The following is a 25,235-nucleotide window of genomic DNA, read 5'->3' as shown; positions in this document are numbered from 1 at the left end:
ACACGCGCTTAATGACGTGACTGTGACGGTTCACTTCATCACACCAATCAGAGGCTGTACGTCCGCGCATGCGCACTTCGTACACCCTGCGAGGTTTATAAGCCTCATCCGGGTATTTGCGCTTCCCGATTGGCGACCCGTCGCCATAAGTGAGACTTTATTTTGCAAAGGAAAATTTGGGTTAAAACCCAATAATCCATCCGCTTTCCCTTTTCGGAGAGCGGTTAACGCCTTGTGGGGCGAGACGTTTCCCACGCCGGAGAAAAACGACACTTTTCAAGGGGCGAGGCCCCGTTTTTTGGGCGCTTGTTTTTTGTGTTAACGAACAGCTTTTTTACAGAGACATTTGGATTGTGTCTCTCTGTTTTTCTCGGTTTGTTTGTGGTCAAGATGTCGCCGTAATGGGGTCTCCGTGTTTGACAGAAATGAATAAGGGCCTCCGTCGCCTGACCCGCGTTTGCAGCAGTCCGTTATTTTCAGCTTTACTTCCGTTTAATGCTACAGAGCTCGGCGGCTCTCTCACCGGAGTTCGGCCTCAACATGGAGAAAAACCCAAATGCCAACAACAGCAGCAACACGAAGATCCCGCCCCGTTCTGGCTCAACAGGCCCGACTCCTACAGATTCTAAAACCAAAACAGGTAAACGATAAGCCTTTTATAAATGACGTCAACACACGTACGGTATAGAATGTAACAAATAAAGTGCAAAAAGGCGTACGTCGTGGTTTTGTTTGTGTTTGCCAATATGACGTAGCAACTGGTCGTTTGATCGATCGGTCTATTATTTACATTGAACAAGTAATGTAAAGTCTTACCAATATCAATGTATGCAAGCATAATCCGTAACACTTCTAACCAATATACGACGTAATATCACTTTACACCATATAGGCCTGTTCCACGTGGTGTTTTTACTTTTCCAAACACACTTTATAAATACTTAAAAAATAAAAAATATTAACATTGCCCTCAAACAAACTAAAGCTCCATGAAGTTTTATATCCCCCAGAGTACATTAGTTCACCCCCCTCATTTTTGGTGGATAGTAATCAGGATCTATTCTTGACAGCAGTCTGCCCCACGTGACCAAAGGAAGAGTCAGTGGTGGCATGCCCCATACTGTAAATGATAACATTAACAAAGTTGTCTGTTCTCTGTCTTGGGTTTTGCTAATGTTTTGATGTAGGCCCATGATCCTCTGCTGCTGGTCGATAAGCTCTGCAATATTCTGGTCATGTGCTTCTCTCTGAAACACATATGCTTGGTTTGATTATGTTAGACAAGTGTACATTTTGGCAAAGTAATGAAAAACACCAGAAAACCAAAACATTTTTGCAATGTTCTTTAACCACTAAAGTTAATTAGGGCTGTCAAACGATTAATTGCGATTAATCGCATCCAGAAAAAAAGGTTTGTGTTTATATAATATATATCTGTGTACTGTGCATATCAATTTTGTATTCATAAAGACAAAACTTACACATACTTGTCTATATATTTAAGACATTTTAAATGTATTAATATATATTTGCCAATAATTGACTTTCTAAATAAAAGTTTATTAATTGTTATATTTTTCTTAAATGTATGTATTTTGTGTATGTGTTTATGAATACAAATTAATATGCACAGAACACCGACATATATTATGTAAACACAAACGTTTATTCTGGATGCGATCAATCACGATTAATCGGTTGACAGCCCTAGTTTTTATGTATAAAAGTGATTTGTAATATTGACAGTTCATTTCTAAACTTGTTGTTGGATGTGTTTCCTTTGTTTATTTAGCATCTATGTACTTGTGTTATGCTGACAAGTAAAATATTTTACTGAAACACGTTTTTCTTTTCCTTTAGATAGTAAAAATAATGGGGGCTCAAAGCGCTACACCCGTAAGCGTGAGCCCACTTTTCCCAAGGGCGAGAGCTTTCCGGGCCCACGCCGCTCCCAGCCGCTTAAAAGCAAGAATTTTGACAAGAGACCCCCTCAGAGAGGTGGCGGTGGGGAAAGACCGTATGGACTCACTGGTGGTGGGAGAAGAGAAGAGGTGCGTTTATTAACTGACTGATTCGTATGAAAATACATTTAAAGTTCACCCAAAAATAAGTTCTGTCATCCTTTATCACGCTCTTGTCATTTCAAACCTGTATGACTTTCTTTCTTTCGCAGAACACATAATAAAAAAAAGTGTTTACATACTATGCATCTTTAATAGAATTTGAATTTATGAACATATACACATACATGCATCCATTTTAGGAAATATATACAGGTATTATTTATAATTAAAGTATATATAAATATTTATTTTTATATAATGTATGTTTGTGTATATTTTATAATATTAAAATGAGTATGCACAGCCCAATACACAGACATATATTGCGTTAACACAAACTTTTATTCTGGATGTGATCTATCGATTGACAGCCCTAATAACTCATTCGCCGCCAGCCTTTAAAAAAAAAAGTTGCCAGCCTACGCCTGCGTTTTTAACATTTTCACCCAAGTTTAATGGCTCACAGTAAATTTTCTGTAAAGAATATATGGACAAATATGTCAAATGAAAGAACAGAGTCTCAGCTTTTAAACGAAAGAAACCATATTCTTCTATCTTCATTTGTTTGTTTTTTATCACTCCGTAGACGTTGGTAGGTTTCTTAAAAAAATGCATCATTTTGATTAAATAGATAATTAACATTGAGATAATTAATGTTTTTTGTCAAAGATTCCGCCCAGATTACACTCATTAAATACCGCTAAAACATATACGTTCTAGGTTCTGGGATTCTGTACTTTTTCCCAAAGGTGTGTAATAGCGCCACCTGCTGTACAGCAGTACAAACACTGATTGCCGTAATAACTTGTCTTTCTTTATTGTATATTACAAATGTGAGAATCATGTTAGTACCAGAAAGTAGTCAAAGTTGAAATATCTTTTTACAGAAAACAATTGGCTTGTCATTTTCGACTGTGATAAACTGCAAGCTTTTTTCTTTAGGTAGTCGAGAACCGCCGGGCAGAGTTTAGCCCGGCTCAATTTGCTGGACCGAAGAAGATGAGTCTGAATCACCTGCTCAACTTCACGTTCGAGCCACGAGGAGGCCATTTAGGCTCCGGAGGAGATGGCCATTCATGCTGGGGTCGCCGCAACAAGTGGGGTCACAAACACAAGCCTTTTAACAAGGAGCTCTTCCTGCAGGCTAAGTGAGTACAGCAGAATTTCACTATGATAGAAATGAAATAGAAATTAGATGTAACAATGGCCAGAGAACTAGTTCTCTACTACAACACCGCATTTCTGACACAAAGCTTGAAACTGATGCCTTCTGTTGTTACTGATGTTTTTTATAGCTCTAGTTCCTATTAGTAGTAGTTTCTCAAATTTGTATTTTTTCCTTTTGTCCCCCAGTTGCCAGTTTGTGGTAATTGATGATCAGGACTATCAAGCCCACTTCACTGATCCAGACACTTTGGTGGACTGGGACTGTGTGCAGCAAGTGGTGAGGAATCTCTTTCTTTTATTAATTCTGTTTTAGAAAGCACACACATCTTTATGATCTCATAATGATGCAACAACCAATCACCTATTCATTCCACCCAGCGCATCAACAGTCATGAGGTGCCGTCGTGTCCGATCTGCCTGTATCCCCCTGTGGCGGCCCACATGACGCGTTGTGGCCACATTTATTGTTGGCCGTGTATGCTGCACTACCTCTCTCTGAGTGAGAAGAGTTGGTCCAAGTGCCCCATTTGTTATGAGGCCGTGCACAGCACTGACCTCAAGAGGTTTGTTCTGTAATCACCTGTTTATTATACATGCATTATACATTTATATCATGTAACACATTTAATCTTGTAACCTTCAGTGTGGTTGCCATGGAGACCCATCAGTTCGTGATCGGTGATGTCCTCACTATGCGTCTGATGCGAGAGAGAAAGGATCGCTGGTGGCTCTTCCTAGCGCCCAGTGGATTCAAGTAGAGGAGCCGATTCGTTTTGGAGGTGAGACTTTCGATTTGTGAGATTCTTGTTCATCGTAATATATATTTTTTCTCATTTGACTTATTGGGATTTTCATCTGCTACAGATGTGTATTTGAGCTCATACTCTAAGCTGCTGTTGGCATCTAAGGGGCAGGTTTTGAGTTTGCTCGCTGAAGAGAGGGAGGCTCTCCAATTACAGCTCAGCCAGGAGAAAGACGACCCACAGGCCTGTTTCATACAGAGTGCATTACTAATGCTACAGGTAAGGCATGCATTCACACGAACACAGTTGGTGTTGGAAAGGCGTTTTAAAACAAATTGTTAGACAAAGCTTTAAGGGAACAGTAATTTTGTTACATAAACGTAATTATAAAACTAAATAAAGATGTCAGTTTTGATCAAATGTTACTTGTGACTGTTTAAATTACACTACATTGAGTTTTGTTTCACTACTTGTAGTTCATTATCCCCTGCACAGAGATACGTAAAGCTCATCATTATGTTTTCATCATCTAAAGGAACGAGAGGAGGTACTACTGAAGTCTCGCTGTAAGGACGATGCCTCTGCTTGCATTGCAGATATGAGGAAACTGTCTCTCTGTGAGAACCCTTCTCCAGAGGTGACCGGTGTCAAAAACATCCAAAGCTGCAAGGTCAGTAGAGACGTCTTTACTCTTTTGAATGTAACACCATGATGATCATATTATTATACAGCATTATAGACTGTTTCATCAGACGCGTGCGCCTGGACTACAGTTAACTTCCGGTCTGCGTTTGGCTAGTGTCTAAAAATACAATAACTATTTATATTTAATTTATTGTAAAATGATTCTATTCAAGATCCCATTTTGAACCTTTACTTGGTGTGTAATGTTGCTGTTAGAGCATAAACAATATCTGCAAAATGATAAAGCTCAAAGTTCAGTGCCATGCGAGATATTGCCTTTTACAGAATTCGCTTTTCAAGGACTACAGAGAACGGCTGGAATCGGACTACAGCCCTCTACTTCCTGGGTACATGATGTCACTATTCCGAATGCTTTTAATAACCTCCTCCCACAGGAATACGCCAAAAAAGGGGCGAGATCTTCATTGGAGAAGAGGAAGAGCCGCTGGAGTAGTGTTTGGTTTTCAGAGATTGTAAACGTGACTGAGCTACGCGCTAAACTACTTTCACTTTCATCACAGTACAGCTGGTGATAAGAATTCAGCTATACACATTCTAAAATAACCAACGGTCAAATAACAGCTTCCATGACTTTAACTTCGACTGTGAGAGCTGTTCTGTGTAATACACTGATATTGTGTGTGTGTATGTGCGTTTCGGAAGGAGGGATTTAATAAAGACCGTAAGAAATCCAGTCGTTTTGTTAGAAGAGGCACAACGGTGAACAATTGACTTGAAATATGTGAAATATAAAGTTTTCTTTTAAATTGGAAACACGAACATCCTTTGTTAAAAAAACATAATCATAGCCTCTAAAACAGCAAAAGATTGGCTCCTTTACATAAACGAAATGAATTTTGTTTTATGTGTGTAACAATGAATGGGTCATGTTGTTTTTTGCATTTAAAGAAACTGTAAGAGACATTGAAATCTAGCGCTTGGTATCGCAGTCCAAAATCAAAACATTGGAGAAGCAAGTTTAGCCAAGTAATGATTCTTATGGGTTTCTTTGGCTTCTTATTAGAAATAATCTACAGGCACTCTATTGTTTGCAAATGTGTCCTGGAAGTTGAGGGAAGTCCATGAACGCGCGCATGCGCAGTAACGTAAAGCATCACTTTGAAACGGTCTATAGTGCATATGAATACAGACTCTCTTCTCGTGTGTTTAATTAATATGAGTGAGAATTGCTTGAATTCACATTATGTGTCCCACCACAGCCTGTGCTGCAATATGCCTCAGCATTTGATGATGAGATACAGGAGGCTCACGAGGAGCAGGTGGAAGAAACGGCTCCTCAAAATGTTTCTGAGGGGGCTGAAGAGATGCCTGCAGGCTCCGTTGAGGATAAACCTGTTGAAGAGACCTCTCAGAGCGGTCCGAATGAAGCAACCCCACCACAGAACTCCAATCATGGCCCATTTTACTACTTCTATCAAGGTGTGTATGTAATTGCTTACAGGTCTACTGTTCAGCTTATTTTATACCCCGCAGCTCCGTTTAAGAAAGACTATCCCCTTTATATTATAATGAATCTGTCTCTGTAGCTGAAGATGGTCAGCAGATGTTCCTGCATCCAGTGAATGTGCGCTGTCTATCGAGGGAATATGGAAGTTTGGAGAACAGCCCTCAGTCTATCACCGCTACTGTAGTGGAAATTGAAGGACAGACTGTCACTGAGGTTTGTACACTTTTTAACACACACTAAGGCTAATTGCTTTTTCCCTAAACCCACATGGAAACCTTGAGGTCATTCTGTGTAAACTGTGTGTCCTGACTAAAAATGTTGCTTTTGATGATTCTTTTCCTGGAGAAATATTAGAGGTCAAGGATGATAGTGTGATCCATTATTTTGTGCGGGGGGGGGCGATGGGGATTTCTGTAATTTTTCACCCATATATTTTGGCTCTAAGAACAAGAGAAAATTCTGAACAAAAGTTTTCAAAATTTGGTTGATTATACATTCACAACATTTTTTATTTTAATGTAATTATACTTTTATTAATATTTTAAATTCGCATTCATTTTTGTTTTTATGTTAATTGTTGTTAATTAAGTTGAGCAATTTTGGTATATGCATTTGTCATTTATAATTAAATTGTTAATTTTTATGTTGCTACATAAGATTAATTTTTATTTTACTTTGTTTATCATCCTAATTTAGTGCTTTAAACATATTTCAGTATATTTTTAAGGCACAATTCAGTATTCAATTTTCAAAAAGTTTTTCCAATATCTGGTAGGTCAACATTTTATTTGATTTCAATGAACAGAAACGTTTTCCAAGTTTTCATTTTAGTAAACTAAAAAATGCAGATCTAATTGGTCAAAAGTTTATTGTTATCTGTCTTCCATGCTTGACCGATCAATTGTTCGGCCGGTTACACTCACCCTGTTGAAACTAACGGGCATCATATTCATTTGTAGGATATTCGTCGCAGGCACCGGTACCTTTGTCACCTGCCGCTCACGTGTGAGTTCAGCCTCTGTGAACTCAACCTTCAGCCACCGATTGTCTCCAAAGAGACCCTAGACAGCTTCTCAGGTACACTCGTGCATTATCTCCCATTGTCTCACCATTAACCCACAGAGACAAAAAAGCAGCAAGATATTGAAAAAGGGGTGAAAACCGTCTAATGTACGAAGCAATAAGATAAATCTTGAAAAGAAAGCATTAATAATGCTCTTTCTCTTTTCTTTGGAAGATGACTTGGAGAAACGGAAACGCCTGAGGCAGAAGAAGGCGAGGGATGAGAAAAGAAGGGAGAAGAGGATAGAGATGGAGGAGAACCGAAAACAAGGCAAATGTAAGCACAGTGATGAATATTGGATATTTATGTATATTTTCATTGATAAAACAAGACATCGATTGTGAGGAAATTAGGCATGACATGTAAATAGGAGCATGTTTTAATGGTATGAATTAAGAGTGAGGATGATGTTTGTCTGTCTGTTAGATCCAGAGGTGCACATTGGACTTGAGAACCTCCAGCATTTTCCTGCTTTTGGATCTCCTCCTCAGTACAGCCCACTAGCACAACCCCCAGAGTTCCTGTTGGGACCACCATCTCCTCTGAGCAGCAGCCCTTCTTCAGGTAACACACACACTCTCTTACATTCAGACTTTTTTCAGCTTTCGTGCTCATTAGTTATTTGAATTTATTTCAATTTTAGATGGAGTGATGTTTCCCAATCTGAGTGAACACAGTCCCTCTGTTAGTGTCGCCACTAGTGTAGAGGAGGATTCTCACTGCATGTCCTTTGCTCAGGTAATTCTCTGACTAGCCTCCCCATTAGGTGCGTGAAGTTACCCTAATTTGAGTGCTGTAATTTGATGACTTCTCTGTGGTGCAGATGCTGAAAGATGGGAGAGCTCGTGTGGACGCTGGGCCTAAGACCACCCCAAAGAAAGGTGAGTCTCACAGGATTCTCATACTTGTGTCTATACGCTTTGTCTTGATGGCATCATTTCATACTAATTCGACCTGGTTTGTTTTCCTCAAGGGTGTGCGGACATGTTCCTGGCCCCTCCACCAGCAGACAGTGATGGAGAGAGTGACGGCTCTGATCGGGTCCCAGTACCCAATTTCCAGAACTCTTTCAGTCAGGCCTTCGAGGTGGCTCTGTCTCAGCTGGATCATGCAAATCAAACCCCAGCACATGCTATTCCTATCAATGGTGAGTCTTCTTGCTCTACTGAATGAGAGTCGTTTTCGTGAAGACTGGAGATTTGTATATTGCATATCTGTAATTTGCCTTTTTTTCTCTTCAGAGGAGAAAGGGGGGAAGAAAAAGAAGAAAAAGCAGAAGCTGCTGTTCAGCACCTCAATGGTTCACACAAAGTAAACGGCACTGAAGTTTATCATTCACTCCCGTCATGACCTTCTGCCCTTATCCTTCCCACAATCACCGGCTTATGTTTCACTTTATTCATCAATAGCCGCTTCTCCCATCTTTTCATACCCAGACCTGCAGGACATTTAATTCAATAGCAGCAACATTGTGAAACACCAAATCTCAGTATCATAGATTAGTCCCTACAGTTATATTTTAACTGGGATGTTTATGCATTATTGTGGATCCGAGATGTGTAACTTTTGTCTGCATCTCATTTAAAAACATTGTGTTACATTTAACACTCAAGATTCTGCCCAGATTCGATCAATGATAACTTGGGCGTGTTTGTTGGTTTTGGGTTTCGGTGATATTTTGGGGGTCTTGGGGTAGCAGTCAGCCAGCTGCAAACACATCTCACCTCCTCATCTGCGTGACCCTGTTCAGATACTTACACATTGAACCAAAAATGTATACTAAGTTTGTATACTGAAATATTGACAATTTGCCATTTTTCTTTAAAACTGCTTAAAATGCACAAATGTAGAACTTGTGGATTATGCAGTTTTGTATTTTTGCTTTGTCACACACACACATGACACATCAATACAGGACATCCATACCTACAAGTCTGTTTAATCTAATCAAGGATGATTTCAAAAGTACCTTCTGGAAAAGCCAAATGCTTAGTTAGTCTTTAAGCACTTGACTGTATTAGAACCTTCAATCATTCGACGTTGCTTCAAAGCTCAAAATGTAAAATATTAGGGACGAGACCGAGGTGCTGCTGACTCCACTGCTTCATTTATGTTCATTAAAAAGATTTTGTAAAGACAAAAAAGATATGGGAAATGTTTTGAGGCTTTGAATTGTTTGTCTCTTTCTTGGTATCTGAAGAAATGTGTGATTTGAGAATAAAGCTGGAATGAATAAAGGAACTTTATGCACTGATTTGAGCTTTGTCTTTTTTCTATAAGCTTTCTTGTAGCTCAGTGCCAACCACACTTACTGCAATATAACTGATACACGCGTACCTTGGTTTGATTATGAATGTTATGACCCACTTATTTTTTGGGCCAGCAATTTTGTCCGCCAAATGTAAAGAAAAAATTCATTGGTGGACAAAAATATAAGGGTGCTCTTGGCATTAAACGTACATGAGACTTTTATTTCATTTAATTTACATATCAATATCTACGATTTTCCACCAGTTCCTTAAGATGGCGAGAGGTACATTGGCAGACGCTTCGATGACTCATAAAAGACATTTTTACAATTGGCACAATGAAAATGTAGCATTCCACGTCTCTAATCAAATATTAAGATTCTTTCCTCATTCCTTCTTTTATGAGAGCATTCAAAGCCCCAGCATGCTTTCATGATTAAAAAAGAAAAAAAAAGCTTTTTATCATTTTCCGTTTTATTTATATTTCTAGTGTTTGGTGTACAATGTATTTGTAAATCTGCTTTGTTTTAATGCAAACGTGCAAAAAGCACTAAAGATCTGAAATAAATTGAATATTTTCATGATTTAGCTCAAACATACATGAGGGTTCTAAATCCCTTGTTCACTCATCAGTTGGATCATGCTCAGTCCTCCCATTCTATGTATGTTTATTGTACTGTTGCACGGTTTTTAAAGACCTGCATTATTCTCCATTTAACACATTTTATCATGTTTAAATCCATTCTGCAGATTTTCCCTACAAACCAATCCAGCGGAAATTGAATTGACAAAGAAGTCTTTGTTTCTGCAGTACAGTAGTCATGTATTAATGTCCTAAATGACTTGTTTTGATGACGTGTGGATGTACATCATAAGGGGTGTAGTTGGATTCTGTACTGGCTCTCCTGGCATTACTAGTTAGAATTAAAGAAAGGTGATTTTGATTCAAAGGAACCAATGGCGTGATAACTTTATACAAGTGCTGTAATAACATACAAATGTCCAAAAATAAGTGAACAATATATCAGAAAACTATAAGGCTAAAAAAATAATGTTAATCACATGCTGACTTGGAACATAGTTGTTACAGTTTTTAATAGCTTTTATATTGTCATTAAATTTGTTTATTTTTTATGTTTCTATATAAGATTAATGTTTATTTTATTTTAGTTTAAGACAGTTTTATTTTTTTCTGAGGCAACATTTTTGAGGCAAAATTGTGATTAAATTACATTAGGGGCCTTTAAATGCATAAATAAATGTGTTCCTTAAAGGATGCAAAAATGAGAATGTTCACAGGGTAGACACAAATGTCTTTATTTACCTTACATCAATACACTTTGTCAAATGTATTTGACAAGACTGGAAAAAATACAAGAAATGGAGTAGATAACTGATTGGTTATTAAAAAATCATTGGATAGACACTGTTTTTAGAGCTGTAGGTACTTTGTCGCCATGGCAAGGATAGGAGCACCTGTTGGCACACCAGGGAATGGACCGCTGGATCCAGCAATGTCAATATGGGAATATGGCAGAGGTTTATCGGAGTCCACTCCATGCTTTAAGACAAAGATAAACAATTTGAAATAACAGATGTACCTCAACACCTCAATAGAATGAACATCAACAAAGCATCCTGAATGCATTTTTTATTTGTTACTATGTGTATTGCCCGTTTAATTTAAAGGCAATCATGAAGCACAGCATAAAACCTAAAACCATAAAACCTGGCATTTTTTCGTCGGGAGGAGCTCTACACGAGTTTGTATTTGTCTACCTTATCCAGTCCAGAGGCCATGATGAGAAAGGCAGCAGGTGTCTGATGTCCACGTGGTGTTGCAGAAGAGGGCAGATTGTTTGCCTGCAGGATTTCTTCATACTCAGACTTCCCCTTGTGAAACCTGTAGTCCTCCCGGCGAATGGTGGACACCTCAAACAAGTCTCCAAGAACCTCTCCCGCTGTCACACACACACAGATTACCAAAACTGAAGCTGCGTTTTTGGAAGCAAGGAAAATCCCCATAATACATACCCTTCTGCCACTGCCGCGCATTTTCAGACCGGTGAGCAGGGCCATTATCCATAATAATCTACACAGAGAAAGTGGAACAGATGCCAAGAACTGATGTGAGATCGTGTCTGTTTTCTACCTTAAGAAGATATAGCACATACACCTTATCCTTTATCCATTTTTTTCATCCAAGCACGCAAGATTTTTTTTTAATGCCCACCCAAGTAGATTTTCTGAAGTGTGTTTATTTACTCACCGAGTAGTTAGGTCCCATGGCTCTGATAGCGTGTCCTGTCAGAGTGGCAATGGTAAAGAGATGAGGAGACACCTCCCGCACAGCCTAGATGCATTTCAAAGAGAAATTTGATTTCTTATAACAGAAACCTTTTCAATCTTAAAACAGCGATGCATAATTTACCATATTAAGAAGAGTTATTGTACTGGTGTAAATGTAGTTGTGTACCTGCTCTTTCATCTCACAAAGCAGGTCCACCATGACCATCCTTCCTTCAGCATCTGTGTTTCCAACACGGATGCTACGACCGGCACGAGACACTACCAACTCATCTGCGACATAACAATCTGCCAAAAGTAATTAAAAAGTTATCCAGAGAGAAGGCTTTTATCCAAAGCAATGCTACACACAAAAGCACAAGTTGCTTACCAGACCCGACACTGTTCCGCACCATGGCCATCGCACCCACAACCTTCAGGTGTTTTGGCTTCAGTTTGGCTAAGATCTGCAATATACATGCATAACACAAAACCAATGATTGATCAGCAATGTGAGCAGGCAACTGATTGAGTATAGAGCAGTACCTGAAAGAAGCCAGCAACAGCAGCAGAGCCACATTTATCTCTGTGCATCCCAGCCATGATGCCACCAGCTTTGATGTCAGCTCCACCAGTGTCATACGTAATGCCCTGCAACATAACAACACGGGTCTCACCTGCAAATCCAGCTCTATGGCATGTGTATAGATAGAGTTAATCATAAACTCACCTTGCCAACCACCATAAGAGTCTGTTGAATGGGTCCTTCACCGGAGTACAGCAGTTTGATGACTCTGGCCTGATGACGTGGCACAGCTGAGGCGGAGAGATCAAACGTTGATGTACGACATTAAAGTAATCTGAACGATTTTGATAATTTATGTTTAAAGTTGTACATGCCACTTTACAATACAGTCAAAGAAAAAAACTCTTTACAAGTTTTCTCCAACATTTATGACAAGACTTCATGAGTTCATCCAGCAGCCCGTGATTTCACAGTTACACAGTAGGGGGTGCTGTTATACGTCTTCTAAAAGAGTACAGCATTTGCAGATCCAACAACAAGCCAATTCTCTATGTTTTGATAACCGTTCTAAATCGGATCTTTACACAAAACACATTAATTGTTCAGATGATGTATTTTTGAATAAACCTACACAGATTCGGGAAAAGATAAAAAAATAATGTAGAATAATGTTTCTGGTTTGTTTAAAAACAGAAGTGCTGTTCTGTCATTAAGGTCCAAATTTGCATAAAAAACTAATGTCGGCATTTACTAAAGACATGCAGAGAAAATTAGAGCTGGAAATATTTTTTTGTGAATGATCTTATTGGATAAGCATTTGTAGGAGTTTTCTCTTCGGACGCAAACTTTATGGGAGGAGAGTATTTAAACGAATTACGCTATGTGTTTGCGCTTGTCATTGCATATCTTAAATCTGGCCCTTAATATAATGTATGTTCATATATTCATAGAAGAAAATATTTGGGTGGGAATTAAAGTTTTGCGAAAATTGATGACAATTTTATCAAGAAACATTGTCAAGGAAGGGGTTAAAAGGGACATTCTGGTTCTTGGCATTGATCAAAGGGGCTTAGTCTTGTGGGGTCTGCTCTTGATTCTAATGTTTTGCAATATCAGCCTAAACATTCCTGGCGATTAACATTCTCTTACTGTTAGCACATCGGTTGACCGCTGCCAAACATGGATATTCTTTCTCCAGAGTTTTCAAATCACTTAAGACGGTCACCTGAGAAAGAGATCATGATGAATACGGCATTTAAATTCTTACTGAGATGAGAAACGGTGACATGTAGCTTCAGAGACTCACTTTTACAAGACTGTCCTTAAAGACGGCTTGGACATACTCGGCTACACGAGGAGCTGCCATACGCTCCGGGTCGGAGCCGCCAATATCCCGATAAACGTATCTACACAAACAAAGTTGCTTATATTAGACCGAGATGAATTCTAAGGTCAATTTTTATTGAAATGCTTAACAAAATCCTCCAGTACCTCCCGCTCTCCAGGGCAGAGGCCAGCTCCACGATTTCTTTTCCCTGCTGCTGATTCTTCACCCAGATGCCCAGTGTAGAGACTTTATGAAGGGTTGACTTCTGTTCTCTTACCTCAAGTGGCTGAGGAGACGAAATATAACTTTACACAAATGAACAATTATTTAAAAAGCGCATAATGAGACCAGTCAATTTTATGTTGACTCTGGGCGTAACAAACTAAAAAGAAATGCTACTCACCACATATAGAGCTTGCAGGGCTCCCAGCACAGCCGCTAGGGTGTTTCTTGCATAGCTGTTATGTGGAGGACACACCAGCAGGGGGCGCTGAACGCCAGCTTTTATTGCCCTATGGCAAAAAACAACATAGATTAAAGAAGTGAAACCGAGCTGCTCTTCAAAGTGGAGAAACGGGTTTTAAAAGCACAGCGCACCAAGGGGGAAAAGGAACAACATGTTCTTTTCGCAGGGTGTAAAATTGATCATTACAAACGAAAGCGTCACGCCATATGCAATATGTTTGCACAGGTACCTTTTAATGCCATTACTGGCAGCATCGCTGAACCGCCTGACATCATCATAATCCCGGTTCACTGGACCAGTGGAGGCAAATACCAAACGGTTTCCAGGGAGACCAGGAACCTTGATGACCACAACTTCTTCCCCCAAACCACAGTCCACCTTAGTGTTAAAGAGTGATAGTAGTATGCAATAAATCAATACACATTGGAACAGAGGTTGTTTAAGTGTGTTTGTGGATGTGAACTTACTGCACTGTAGTCCTGCAAGGGCGCTTTTAAACACTCGAGCTCATTAGGGAGCTGGTCAAAAGTATGGCCTATGACGATAATGCCATCAAAACTGAGAAAAAAAGGGAAAAATTAAAATCAATCAGCAATTTTTTTTACAAGTTAAAACAAAGTTGCTTGACTAATCCTGTTCAAACAGTGCCGTGATCATTTACCAATAGTTACAGAACTTTAAACAATAAATCTAACAACAACATAATACAGGTCTCACATTTATACAAGAATGATTTAATGACAATCAAAAATTTTATATCTGACATAAGTTATGTTGCAGAATAAAAATCTATTCTTAAGATCCATTTCTTAAAGGGATAGCTCACCCAAAAATGAAAATTCTGTCATCATTTACTCACCTTCGGATTGTTTCAAACCTGTATAAACTTCATTGTTCTGCTGAACACAAAGGATGATATTTGGAAGAATTTAAGTAGCCAAACAGATCTCATTCCTTACTGACTCCCATAGTATTTATTTGCACCACTATGGAAGTAAATGAGGGATGAGAACTGTTTGGTTACTGACATTCTTTCAAATATCTTTTAGAAATATTTTAGTAATAGTTTATTCAGGTTTGGAACAACTCAAAGGAGAGTAAATGATGACAGAATTTTCATTTTTGGGCAAACTATCCCTTTAAGGGTCAGTAATAGTCATGTCTTCTGAAACTTTTAACATGTATTATTTACACCATCTAGGATGCCAAGTATTTTATTAGATCACCAATGTATAGATGCATAAAAGCGCTGGTTTCACAGACAGCCATAGTTAAATTTGTATATTTAAGTTGCTTTAATAGAAAAAACATATTGTGCATATTGAGACAAAACAATGACATATTTTAAAATATGTCAAAGCAAGAATTTTCAGATAAAACAGCTCAAACATTTATTTTAGTGTGGGACCAGCTTTCAGCCTGAAACCTGGCCTTAATAACACACAATACAACTATAAATGCATCTATAAAATAATACAAGTACATACAAACAATAACGAAAGCAAATGTGGCAAAAATGTAATATTAGCACCTTGTGTGCTTATAAGACAATAAACTGTACACATCAGTGCAGTTAAAGGTCAGATAACACAGTGTTAAGTCCAAATTTCAGAGAGAGAGAGAAAGAGAGAGAGAGAATGAGGGAAAGCGGGGAGAGAGAGAGAGGGAAAGGGGGAGAGAGAGAGAGAGAGGGAAATGGGGAGAGAGAGAGAGAGGGAAAGGGGGGGAAGAGAGAGAGAGAGAGAGAGAGGGAAAGGGGGAGAGAGAGAGAGAGAGAGAGAGAGAGAGAGAGAGAGGGAAAGGGGGAGAGAGAGAGAGAGAGAGAGAGAGAGGGAAAGGGGGAGAGAGAGAGAGAGAGAGGGAAAGGGGGAGAGAGAGAGAGAGAGAGAGAGAGAGAGAGAGAGAGAGAGGGAAAGGGGGGGAAAGAGAGAGAGAGAGAGAGAGAGAGGGAAAGGGGGGGAGAGAGAGAGAGAGAGAGAGAGAGGGAAAGGGGGGAGAGAGAGAGAGAGAGGGAAAGGGGGGAGAGAGAGAGAGAGAGAGAGGGAAAGGGGGGGAAAGAGAGAGAGAGAGAGAGAGGGAAAGTGGGAGAGATAGAGAGATAGAGGGAAAGGGGAGAGAGAGAGAGAGAGAGAGAGAGAGAGAGAGAGAGAGAGAGGGAAAGGGGGGAGAGAGAGAGAGAGAAAGGGGGAAGAGAGAGAGAGAAAGGGGGGGGAGAGAGAGAGAGAGAAAGGGGGGGAGAGAGAGAGAGAGAGAGAGCAGTTTTGCTCTAATAAGTTTACACATTGATGGTTTAGTTTAGTTTAGTTTAGTTTAGTTTAGTTTAGTTTATTTTAGTTTAGTGAAATAAGGCTGGTGCTCAGTATAAGCCGGAGCAGAAGTAAGGCTCGCTTGTCTAAATGGCTAAAGTTCATTTTGTAAAGGGTCTTGATTCACTCACTTCTGATCCTTGCAGTCAGTGGTCGACTCGATGGGCTGGATACTGGATGAAAGAAACAAAGGAAGAGCGCAAGAGAGAAATTATGATTTTTTGTAAATATTCGGACAAAATTTGCCTGTATGCAATCTGCAGCTGAAGACCGCATTTTGCAAAGAAAAAGAGAACGCAAATGAAAAAAAAATGAAAATTACACATTGAACATAACATTTAATGACAGTTATACAAAAATGTCAATTATCTGATTTAATAATGTACTCGAGCTCGAACGTCATGAGTTTGCTAAAACTGGCGATTCATCTCAGAATGATGTGAATGTTTCATACAGAATCATAAAACTTACAGAACATATTGTGCTTGTTTTCATAAGCGATCTAGAAATAGAGCACAACCGTAAATCATCTTTATATAATATAAAGCCTTACAGACTTGATTCGATAAGCAATGTACAAGCTATTCTTTTCTTTAAAAGCAATGCATTTGAACAAAATCAACCACGATGCATTCATCAAAAAGCGCAGCGAGGATCAGACGCATTTTAACAAAAGCGATTTGATAAATTTAATATAACAAGTAACCCACGTTACCTTACAGACATCCTAACTCGCGCTTCCCCTGAAAAGAAATCCCACTGTCAGCTGACACAAGTCATATGACCTCTTTTATCACGTGCTCTCTGAAGTTGTGGTTTTTTTTTATACACAGCCATTCAATAAAACATGTGCAAACTGCGCAACTATGGGATGAGTTCACTCTTTATGTTAAGAACGTAATAGCTACATCTGAGAATGGCCCTTTTAAAACATAAAGCCGTAAAATGATGTGCACGAGCACTTTCTTCAACTAACGCTACACAAGCAAAACAGGAAGTGATAGAGAGTGGTGACGAAAGCGCGTGAACGCGTACATGGATCAGAGGCCAAAGATCGTGTTATTTTAGTTGGATTATATTGGTGTTGTTGCAGTGAGTGCCAGTTTCTATTTCAGACAGAGATTGTTTGTAAATTGTATGTGAGTTTGATCAAAATCATTGTGTTTTTGCACCGATAACATGTAACAGGGTTGCGTTTTTGCAGGGACTCCATACGTGATTTCTTATCTGCGTGCACGATAATGTAGTTTCAACCGATAAGGTTTTCTTGAGCAATCGGCGATTACTGCTGACCCGTTGAAAAAGAAGATAAAAACTGCTGATGTGTTCGTGCTCTTCCAATCTTGTTTTCTGTTTAACTGCTGCACCCTGTTTGTCTTCTTTCACTGCTTATGTCCGTCCACCTCTTTTTCCTTTTCTCCTTGTCTCTTAATAGATGAGACTGCTGTGTGGCTCACTGCTCAGTTTGAGGAGATTCAATGCTGTGTTCTGTACAGGGACAATAAGAAGAGCCACAAGCTCAGCCACCATGAGACTAGTCCAGTTCTGCCATGCAGGAGATGAGGGGCGTGTCAGAGTCGGGGTGGAGCAAGCAGGAGGTCAGGGGGTCATTGATCTGAAAGATTTTGACCCCTCAATACCTTCCACAATGAGAGAGTTTCTAGAGATGGGGCAAAGTGGAATGGATTGTGCTGAGAGGTATGAGAATGAAGTGTGACAAACCACAAAACTTCAAACACTTCAGTCCCATGATATAAAAACACATTATGGGGAAATAAATATAAAAATGGGCACTTCTGGTCTAGTACTTAAGGTGTCCCAAATTGAACACTGGACTTGCTCCAAATTACATTGGTATTTATCCGCCTTATCAGCGTTGAATTATTCAGAATGATCCCATTCATGACATGTACTACATAATTCACCAATATAGCAATGAGATGTTTTCATGCCTGTATGAGCTACACACTGAATAATAGGAATGATTTATGGGCCGTCTTTGAGAATGCATGCTGTCAATGCCTGCTTTAAATTGCAAACATTTGAGAATAACTCATTATTGTAAAAGACACATCTCCAATTCATCTTTGTATTTCTCTAAGGGCTTTGTCTAGCGGTCAGTGTGTCGTGCCACGGTCAGATATCAGGTTGCTCGCGCCAGTCACTCGCCCGGAGAAGGTGGTGTGTGTGGGTATGAACTACAGAGACCACTGTCTGGAGCAGAACGCCCCGATTCCAAAAGAGCCCATTATATTCAGCAAGTTCCCCTCCACCATCACTGGTCCTTTTGATGATATAATACTACCAGAGGAGAGTACGGTGAGCACTGAAACTTAATACAGTTTCATACAGATAGATGGACTCACATACCCCAAAAACTGACACCAGATACTATTGAATAACAAACTTATATTTACTCAGCTGAGAGATTTCTTACACTTAAATGAGTCACAGATTTTGTAGTGTAAACATGTTTATGACTTCAAAATATGTTACGTGCAAACTTTAGCTGATTTAAACTCTAGCGACAGCAATATGATGGGTTGGATTCCTTGGGAATGCGTGAATTGATATTGTGGATAGCTTGAATTTAATACAAGTTGTGCAAAATGACTACATTCACAGGAAGTGGACTGGGAGGTGGAGTTGGCCTTCGTGATTGGACGAAAAGGAAAGCATATTAAGGTAAATTAATAAATATACATACTACCCTTAAAAAAGTTTTATTGATAGATTTGATATGTTCTCTATTATTTTGAGTTGTGGGAAAAATATGAAATATCACAATTGTAACTATAGGAATTATGTTGTGACTGAACGCATCCAAAAGAAATAAAAAAACAATATATAGAAAATTGTAAAAATAAAAACAAAAGAATGTGTTAAATCATACTTTTGCCATTTCCTCACCCTGGAAAGTTTTTCTATTTTTAACTTATTTATTTATCTATTATCATCTTTATTGTATGTCTCTCATTATGTTGTATATTATTGACCATGCATTTCTAATCAAAGTGCATGAAATAATCAATTTAAATGTTTTATTTTGTAAATTAGACAACATTTTGTTTTCCAAGAAGAACTTGCTATGTTGTCACAATTATATTTTTGTCTACAAAAGTAATTTGAAACATTAAAACATGCAACTTCTGATTATTACAATTTATTCAGTCATGATTTGCATTGTGCATATATTAATATAAATTTGGTTATGCACTAAGAAATATGTTTTCGCCATTTCTAAATGTAATAAGTCTGTATATCAATAAGAAATATGTTTTAAAACAACAATGAATTGTTACTATTTATAAATACATTTATAAAATGTATAAATGTTACACTTATTCATATCAAATAATATTTGATAACTCCATTAGCATCATCACAAATCAACTAATGTCTTTTCTCTCAGGAAGAAGACGCCCTGTCCTATGTTGCAGGTTTTACAGTAGCAAATGATGTCAGCGCTCGGGATTGGCAGATGAGAAGGAACGGGAAGCAATGGCTGCTGGGTAAAACATTTGACACATTTTGTCCCCTCGGGCCAGCGATCGTCACCACTGCATCACTGAAAGGTATTTTAAGAGTGGATTACACTCAAGAAATAAGTGTGTATGAAGGTGGTGTTTGGAAAATAGTGATTAATGTGACACTTGTTCATACAGATGTTCATAATCTGGGTATCCGCTGTCTGGTGAATGGAGCTGTAGTTCAGGACAGTAACACCAGTCAACTGATCTTTCAGACACAGAAGCTGGTGGCATGGGTCTCACGGTAAGCAAACCCACTGTGGTTTTAATCTTTTGGGGTCAGGTTGAAATTTATCAGACACAGGAGTTTTAAAAAAAACAAAGTTTTAGTTTTGTTGATTTATGATTATTACAGGTAAACAAAAGTTTTTATTATATCAGGGCTGTTAACGATTAATCGCATCCAGAATAAAAGTTTGTGTTTACATATTATATGTCTATGTACTGTGCATATTATTTTATATTTAAATGACACATACATGCATGCATTTATATGTAATTTTAATTATTGATAAATATTTCCCACATTTGTATACGTGTATGTGTTTATAAATACAAAATTAAAATATGCACAATTCACAGACATATATTATGAAAACACAAACTTTTATTCTGGATGCGATTGATCGTGATTATTTGTATGACAGCCCTATATTAAATAAATGTTGTTAAGTATAATATTTTGTTTGCAACATGGGTTTTTAGCTGTATAATCATAAATGTATTATATGTAAAGCATTTGTAGTGAATTCATTCAAACCATCATTACGATAGTTACTTCATTTTGTTTCTGCGGTCTCTCCGGCAGGTTTGTGACTCTCTGTCCAGGGGACGTGTTTCTGACCGGAACACCTCCAGGTGTGGGGGTCTTTAGAAATCCACCTGTCTTTTTAAAGGCGAGTTTTTCTTTAGAAAAATGGGGTGTATATTTCAACACAGCTGGGTTAACGTCATACCGTACAATCACTGCACCTGGCAATGTCTTGACACCTTTTACAGTCGGGCCAGATCGATGAAAACACAATGAGAGTAGATCTAATCTAGAACGACAGGTAACATGTGACCACCTCTCATGGCTGTGGTGATGTTGTCATAATTTTGTATTTTACAACAAATGCGAAATGAAGGTTTTTGATGGTCAGCAAATTGACATGAGTGCAAACTGATTTATTGAATGAAACACAGGGACATGAGACAAACCAAACAGAAGAGTACAGAGATGTAATCAAACCTTTATTGTTCTTCATCTCTACTTCAACCTTACTATTTTTCTATTAGCTATTATTCTATTACTATTAGCTCAATCCAGAGCTACCAGGTGTTTTTATAGTTTTGATCATTCTTTTATCATAGTGAAAAATCCTACAGTGCTACAGTATCTAACAACATATTTTTGCTGTAGTCCTTTTATATGATGTAGTTAAGTTATAAAAAAACAAGTTCACAGGTTCTGCAGCAGCTAACTCTCATTTTTAAAACCCACCATTAGAATAAAGATCCAGGGCTTTTTACATAAAATATACGCTTTTTAATGTCTTCTCTGGATTTTGAGGACATTTCTTAACAATTTGATAAAAACAGCTGCATTTCTTATGTGTTATACAATGTAATAATGTTCGTAAAAAGTTTTTTATAGAAAGTCTCACTCTTTTTAATGAGTCTTGCTCAAGTACAAGTGAGGGATCTTTGGTTTACAACATATCAAAGGGACAGTTCACCCAAAAATAAAAATTCTATCATCATTTACTCACCCTTAGGTTGTTCCAAATCGGTGTTCATTTATTTCTTCCTATGAACACAGAGAAAGATATTTGGAAGAATGCTTGTAACAGTTCTTGGGCATCATTGACTACCACAGTAGGAAAAATGACAATGGTAGTCAATGGTGCCCCAGAACGGGTTGCTTACCTAAATTCTTCAAAATATCTTCTCTTGTGACAAAGAAATTAAAGTTTTTTTTCCTACTTCGGTAGTCAATGGTGACCAAGAATTGTTTGGTTGCAATCATTCTTCCAAATATCTTTCTCTGTGTACATCAGAACAAAGACATTTATACAGATTTGGATAACTTTTGAGTAAAGGATGACACTGTGAACGGTTCCTTTAAAAAAAAAAAATCTTATTAACATCTGTGTGGTAGCAGGAGTACCACACGTCATTTACACCAAACATTAGCTTGTTAACTTGACTTTGACATGAATCTTGTGTGATTATAAATGCAATTTACACAACAGGCAGGTGTTAGATCCTTATGAAAACTGTTGTGTTTTTAGACACAGTTAAATGTGTTTGTTCCACTGAGGTTTGCAAGCATATGTGTCCTACAGGGTAAAGTCACTCACTATCATTTTGTGTGACAAGCTAAAATATCGTCACTGTCCTTCCAAAACCTGTTTTTTAGGAAATGGAGAAACACTAGTTTTTAATGATTAAATGTTGTGTTGTCAAAGTTGACAAGCACTTATTAACTACTTTTAAATTCGCAAAACCAAGAGACAAAACATAAAGGGTGACTAATAAAAATGATTCATGGCAAAAAATCACGAAATATGGAGATACGTGGTTTCAGGAGGACAGCAGCGATATGTTCTTGACCAAATGATCTAAACATGTTAAAGTCAGTGTACTGTACTAAATATTCTTCAATGATCTGTTACAGAGAGGAGATGTTGTGGAGTGTCAGATTGATGAGATCGGCTCTATAAAGAACCAAGTGGTGTAACTGGAAGATCTCATAGTTCCTTTATAAACATCAACCTAAGTGCCTTCATATCTATTATCATATCATTCAAAATTGCACCATTATCTCAACTACTTCAATAGGATGTAAACATTTTTTTTATTTTGCTGTGTTTTACATTTATGATTTATCTGCGAGTTATACATGTTGACTGAATCTGGCTTATAAGTACATTGTACCGTCTCCTATTTTTGAATCTAATGTATTCAGCAATTGGCCTTAAAGGGATAGTTCACCCAAAAATGAACAATTCTGTCATCATTTACTCAACCCCAAGTTGTTCTAAATCTATATGAATGTCTTTGTTCTGATGGACACCGAGAATGATATTTGGAAAAATACTTAAAACTAAACAGTTCTTGGACCCTATTGACTACCAAATTAGAAAAAAATGTTCTGTTGAACACAAAATGAGACATTTTGAAGAATGTAAGAGTTCTGGAGCACTTTTGACTAAAATTGTTGTTTTTCCTACTATGATAGTCAATGGGGTCCAAGAACATTTTGGTTAGGTTACAAGCATTCTTCCAAATATCTTTCTTTTTACAGATTTGAAACAACTAGAGAGTAATTCATGACAGAATTTTCATTTTGGGGTGAATTATCCCTTTAAAAATGTGATACAGAATGCAATCCTATTCTCCAGCAGATGGCATTGTTAACCTACATTGTTCACATTAGCCATCCTCATTTCTGTGTAGTTTGAACTAAGCTTGTTTCCCAGAATAAAAATTCAAGTCTTTCAAAATTCTTGTGATGCAAGACATCGTTTCACATATTTCCCATGTGTCTCAGCATGTTCACAAACATAGCAGGGAAACTGCTAACTCACTGGAGTCAACCGATGCCCATCGCTTATTTTCAAGGGGAAAAGTGTTGAATATCAAGTGAGATCCCTGACTGCGGTAGATAGCGCTGTTATTTCCCCACCCATCCTATCTCTTGTTAATCACCCCATTATTTTTCCATTCCTCTGTCCCGTTCATCTCAAGGCACCTCTGCGTTCTCTGAGTTATTGATAGCCGCGTGTGTGGCGGGTCCATGGATCGAATCTGTCTCCGGAGAGCTTGTTCAGCACTTCTGCGCTACAGCCGTCTGTTAGTCTTTCTATTCGGAATAAACATGCCCGAGGGCCCTCGCTTACAGTATATGTTACCCTATATAAAGATACTTCAAAATGATCTTTAGCGTGTTAGTCCATTAGAACTGTGATCATGTTACATGAAAACACACGTTTGCATTATTGTGTCAAGAAACGGCCATAGAGCTGAATTATTCATTTCTAATGAATGTCTACAATTGTGTTGCATGTTTATGGGAAAATGTGCATCATAAATCAAGCCATGACACACTGCAACAGAGTCATTATGAGAAACTTAGTTTAGTTTAACAAAAGCATCATTATAAATGAACCGAGTCAATAAACAAGAATATACTTTTGGCCTAACACAACTGCTTTCATTTGACCGGCTCGTCTTTAACAAAACATTTTCAATCTTTTATTCAAAGCGAAATAGTCAATTCTCTAAACAATGACTAAACCAAGTACAATTAACTTAAAACAACATCTCTACACTCACACGCAGACATTAACTGCATAAAACCATATAAACAAAAGGGATTTAAACCGAAGAGCATGGTCAGAAAAGCCTCTAGTTGTATCCCAGTCGAGACCGCTGTCTCTATTACTCTTCTATTTATACAGAAACTGGGAGAAAAACTGCAAGAGCTTTTCTTTGTTCTCACACTGAGTGAACAGGGGACCGATGTCTAGATACACATCTTCTTGTGTGTCTTCAATCAACACCTGTAGAAAAGACGTTATTTATTACCGAGAGGGCAAATTAAGAGTCTTTTATTACAACACCTGCTACATACTACACTTCACTCTGGCCCATTTATCTGGGTTGGAGTGTTATGTATGGCTTCTGTAGGTGTGCGGTACGCACTAGCGGTCGCGGAAAGGTGTGTGTACAGTATATATACAGTTAATCAGGAAGTGCAGATGCAGCAGAGAATCAACTTACCCCGAGATCAATGAAGGTACGAAGAGCCATTCTCACCAAGTCAATAGATGAGCTTTCTATAGAACATTCACACAGACATGTTAAATACACACTTTAGTCTTGAAGTGTTATTTAATAATGCTAGAACAGTGTGATCTCAGGGTTATTAAATATAAAACATGAAGCTATATAACAAGTAATATCAGTTGAAAGCCTGTTGAAACCAACTGCTAGATTAAAGGAATATTCACCCAATAAAGAAAATTCTGTCTTCATTTCTCACCCTCGAGTTGTTTCAAATCTGTATGGATGTCATTGTTCTGATGAACACAGAGAAAGAATACATTTAACCAAAAAGTTCTTCTACTACCACAGTAGGAAAAAATGACAATGCTAGTCAAAAGTGCCCCAGAATTGTTTGCTTTCCTACATACTTCAAAATATCTTCTTTTGTTTTCAACAGAACAACGAAATGTATAAGGCAAATGTTCCTACTATGGTAGTCAATTGTGTCCTAGAACTGTTAGGTTACAAGCATTCTTCAAAATATCTTTCTCGGTTTTCATCAGAACAGAAAAAAAATTATACAGAGTTTGAGGGTGAGTAAATGA

General features: G+C 38.1%; 4 protein-coding genes across 8 annotated transcripts in view; 2 read left to right on the top strand and 2 right to left on the bottom strand.

The window, feature by feature from the left end:
• The first annotated feature begins 98 nt into the window (after window positions 1–98).
• rnf10 (ring finger protein 10) lies at window positions 99–9,442 on the top strand. Its single transcript, XM_056729555.1, is given in 18 exon segments — window positions 99–640; window positions 1,861–2,051; window positions 3,006–3,211; window positions 3,417–3,507; window positions 3,609–3,793; window positions 3,874–3,932; window positions 3,935–4,009; window positions 4,095–4,252; window positions 4,509–4,643; window positions 5,878–6,097; window positions 6,205–6,338; window positions 7,085–7,202; window positions 7,363–7,464; window positions 7,615–7,752; window positions 7,832–7,926; window positions 8,012–8,069; window positions 8,162–8,335; window positions 8,430–9,442. Coding segments are annotated over 18 exon segments (2,358 nt in total). The 5' UTR covers window positions 99–495; the 3' UTR covers window positions 8,504–9,442.
• A 1,296-nt stretch (window positions 9,443–10,738) lies between these two features.
• On the bottom strand, window positions 10,739–17,203 carry zgc:152830 (uncharacterized protein LOC767682 homolog). The gene is made up of 16 exons (XM_056773084.1): window positions 17,064–17,203; window positions 16,480–16,521; window positions 14,510–14,600; window positions 14,272–14,420; window positions 13,980–14,088; window positions 13,741–13,862; window positions 13,556–13,655; window positions 13,399–13,474; window positions 12,454–12,539; window positions 12,270–12,374; window positions 12,115–12,190; window positions 11,914–12,032; window positions 11,707–11,790; window positions 11,472–11,529; window positions 11,217–11,398; window positions 10,739–10,998 (listed from the first exon to the last, which is right to left on the bottom strand). The coding sequence occupies exons 1-16, from the start codon at window positions 17,072–17,074 to the stop codon at window positions 10,870–10,872; spliced, it is 1,539 nt and encodes a 512-aa protein (XP_056629062.1). The 5' UTR covers window positions 17,075–17,203; the 3' UTR covers window positions 10,739–10,869.
• fahd2a (fumarylacetoacetate hydrolase domain containing 2A) lies at window positions 17,204–23,366 on the top strand. 2 transcript variants are annotated; one of them, XM_056773086.1, is made up of 8 exons: window positions 17,204–17,440; window positions 17,845–18,046; window positions 18,451–18,667; window positions 18,974–19,033; window positions 19,761–19,923; window positions 20,014–20,122; window positions 20,687–20,774; window positions 22,538–23,366. In XM_056773086.1, the coding sequence occupies exons 2-8, from the start codon at window positions 17,877–17,879 to the stop codon at window positions 22,598–22,600; spliced, it is 870 nt and encodes a 289-aa protein (XP_056629064.1). In that variant the 5' UTR covers window positions 17,204–17,440; window positions 17,845–17,876; the 3' UTR covers window positions 22,601–23,366. The 2 variants fall into 2 exon arrangements, with proteins under 2 accessions (XP_056629064.1, XP_056629063.1); XM_056773085.1 differs by having other exon boundaries at window positions 17,784–18,046.
• Window positions 23,367–23,980: 614 nt separating this feature from the next.
• The window catches only part of gpat2 (glycerol-3-phosphate acyltransferase 2, mitochondrial), a 40,951-nt gene continuing 39,696 nt past the window's right edge, over window positions 23,981–25,235 (bottom strand). For all 4 annotated transcript variants that reach the window (XM_056773080.1, XM_056773083.1, XM_056773082.1 and 1 more), the window contains 2 exons: window positions 24,646–24,701; window positions 23,981–24,425 (listed from right to left, as the gene is read on the bottom strand). In XM_056773080.1, coding sequence (XP_056629058.1) covers window positions 24,312–24,425; window positions 24,646–24,701 — 170 coding nt within the window. In that variant the 3' untranslated portion in view covers window positions 23,981–24,311. The remainder of the gene's footprint in view (window positions 24,426–24,645; window positions 24,702–25,235) is intronic.

Source organism: Triplophysa dalaica, chromosome 18 (assembly GCF_015846415.1).
Source record: "Triplophysa dalaica isolate WHDGS20190420 chromosome 18, ASM1584641v1, whole genome shotgun sequence".
Classification (NCBI taxonomy): Eukaryota; Metazoa; Chordata; class Actinopteri; order Cypriniformes; family Nemacheilidae; genus Triplophysa; species Triplophysa dalaica.
The sequence above is the reverse complement of the archived record's forward strand: the minus strand, read 5'-3'. Positions and strand labels throughout refer to the sequence as shown.